Here is a 2,162-nt window from a genome sequence, read left to right as displayed (position 1 = left end):
TGTATTGTGTACTCTATAGTATATGTGATATATATATATATATATATATATATATATATATATATATATATATATATATATATATATATATATATATATGTGTGTGTGTGTGTGTGTGTGTGTGTGTGTGTATGTGTTCGTGTGTGTGTACGTGTGTGTACATGCGCAAGTAGTCTGTTCATTTATAGGCATAAAATTATATTCATATCCAAATCCTTTTGAAAAGCAAAAGATTCCGTTGAAAGAACTTTAGTATTTATAAGAAGTGGTATAAATTCATGACATTATCAACCAACTTCAAGTCAGGTTATTTATATTCGCTGAAACTGGAAAATAAGAGCATTCATTTGGAAAAGGGAAATTTCCTTATACCACTGTCAAAATTTTAATTTTATTCTCCCCATTCCTTTATGAATTTAAAGGGCAAAAACAGTTTTATTGAAAATGTTTACCGGAATCGATTGCATCACTGATTTTCATAGCAAATGTCATATCAGCTATTTCCTTAAAAGATACTTTCCAAGGTTCTTTTAACAGAAAATGTCACCTTCCATTTCAGCTTCCTATAAAAGGAAGAATTTGGACTCAGTCGATACTCACTCAACCATCGGTGGCCACTGATCATAGAAGTTCAACTATGAAAAGTCTGGTAAGTTTCATAAGAGATTCAAGGTTATACTTCATCCAATACTTATGTATATGTCTGTATTTACACGTATGTATATATATATATATATATATATATATATATATATATATATATATATATATATATATATATATATATATATATATATGTATATATATACTATATATATATATATATATATATATATATATATATATATATATATGTATATATATATATATATATATATATATATATATATATATATATATATATATATGTGTGTGTGTGTGTGTGTGTGAGTGTGTGTGTGTGTCTTCATCTGTAATATAAATGTTGTATTAAACTAAAGTTCTAATAAACGCTATTTACAGGAGAAATACAGTGTTTTTATAAGAGAATTAATTTTTAAAACTCATGAACAGTTTTGGTCATTGAATATGGAGCATGCATAGTACTTGATAGTTGTAGCATTAATAGAAGAACGAACAATGATCTATATTCCAGGTGATTGTGTTCTTGGCGGTTGCCGCTTGCGCTTCTGTAATTGAAAAGCGAGAGGCGGAGCCTGGTTATGGAAGTTCTGGCCATGTGACGACCTATCATCGCCCTTCTTATGGCTATGGCTACTCCCATCACCATCACAAGAGATCTGCCGATCCTGAACCTGAGGCTGAACCTTCCTATGGTTACGGTAAATCCTATGGGCACAGCAGCTACCAACCGGTGAGCTATGGCTATTCTCATCATTATCACAAGAGATCTGCTGATCCTGAACCTGAAGCCGAACCTTCCTATGGCTACAGTAAATCCTATGGGCACAGCAGTTATCACCCAGTGAGCTATGGCTATTCTCATCACTATCACAAGAGATCTGCTGATCCTGAACCTGATGCTGATCCTTCCTATGGCTACAGTAAATCCTATGGGCACAGCAGTTATCACCCAGTGAGCTATGGCTATTCTAATCACTATCACAAGAGATCTGCTGATCCTGAACCTTCTTATGGTCACAGCCATGGATATCATACTACTGTCTACCACAAGCCATCATATGGTTACAGCCATGGTGGATATCACTGAAGCACCAAGAGTCTCACTGAATTTCAGGATGTTGATTAATGAGTGTTTCATTCCTCGAGAAATATAAAGAATATGAAATGGAAAGTTTATGCATTTATTCAACCCCATCAAAGTTTCTGATACATTTCTTGACAAAATACACGAACTTTGCTTGAACAGGTTTCATTTGAATCAAAATCACTGTGTCAAGTACAACATAGATTAAATGTTGGAAATTATTACTCAAAGAGTATACTTCAGAATGTTCTGCTATAACTGCATGAATATTTTAGGATTAAAAAATCGTTGAGCCTGTAATTCCTTAGTTTATACGAGAAATAGGATGATATTTTTGTTCACTATGGCATGTATTTGAGTAACATAATGTCTGTTTAATCAAGATTTTCAAAAAGTCACAAAAGTCATTTCCTAGTATCTTTAACTGATATCATTTTGGACAAACGTTCTAGCT

At 32.5% G+C, this 2,162-nt stretch overlaps 1 protein-coding gene across 1 annotated transcript; it reads left to right on the top strand.

Moving 5' to 3' along the window:
* The first annotated feature begins 565 nt into the window (after positions 1-565).
* On the top strand, positions 566-1,732 carry LOC135218657 (histidine-rich glycoprotein-like). Its single transcript, XM_064255103.1, has 2 exons — positions 566-649; positions 1,136-1,732. The coding sequence occupies exons 1-2, from the start codon at positions 638-640 to the stop codon at positions 1,709-1,711; spliced, it is 588 nt and encodes a 195-aa protein (XP_064111173.1). The 5' UTR covers positions 566-637; the 3' UTR covers positions 1,712-1,732.
* Positions 1,733-2,162: the final 430 nt, after the last annotated feature.

Source organism: Macrobrachium nipponense, chromosome 9, assembly GCF_015104395.2.
Source record: "Macrobrachium nipponense isolate FS-2020 chromosome 9, ASM1510439v2, whole genome shotgun sequence".
Classification (NCBI taxonomy): domain Eukaryota; kingdom Metazoa; phylum Arthropoda; class Malacostraca; order Decapoda; family Palaemonidae; genus Macrobrachium; species Macrobrachium nipponense.
The sequence above is the reverse complement of the archived record's forward strand: the minus strand, read 5'-3'. Positions and strand labels throughout refer to the sequence as shown.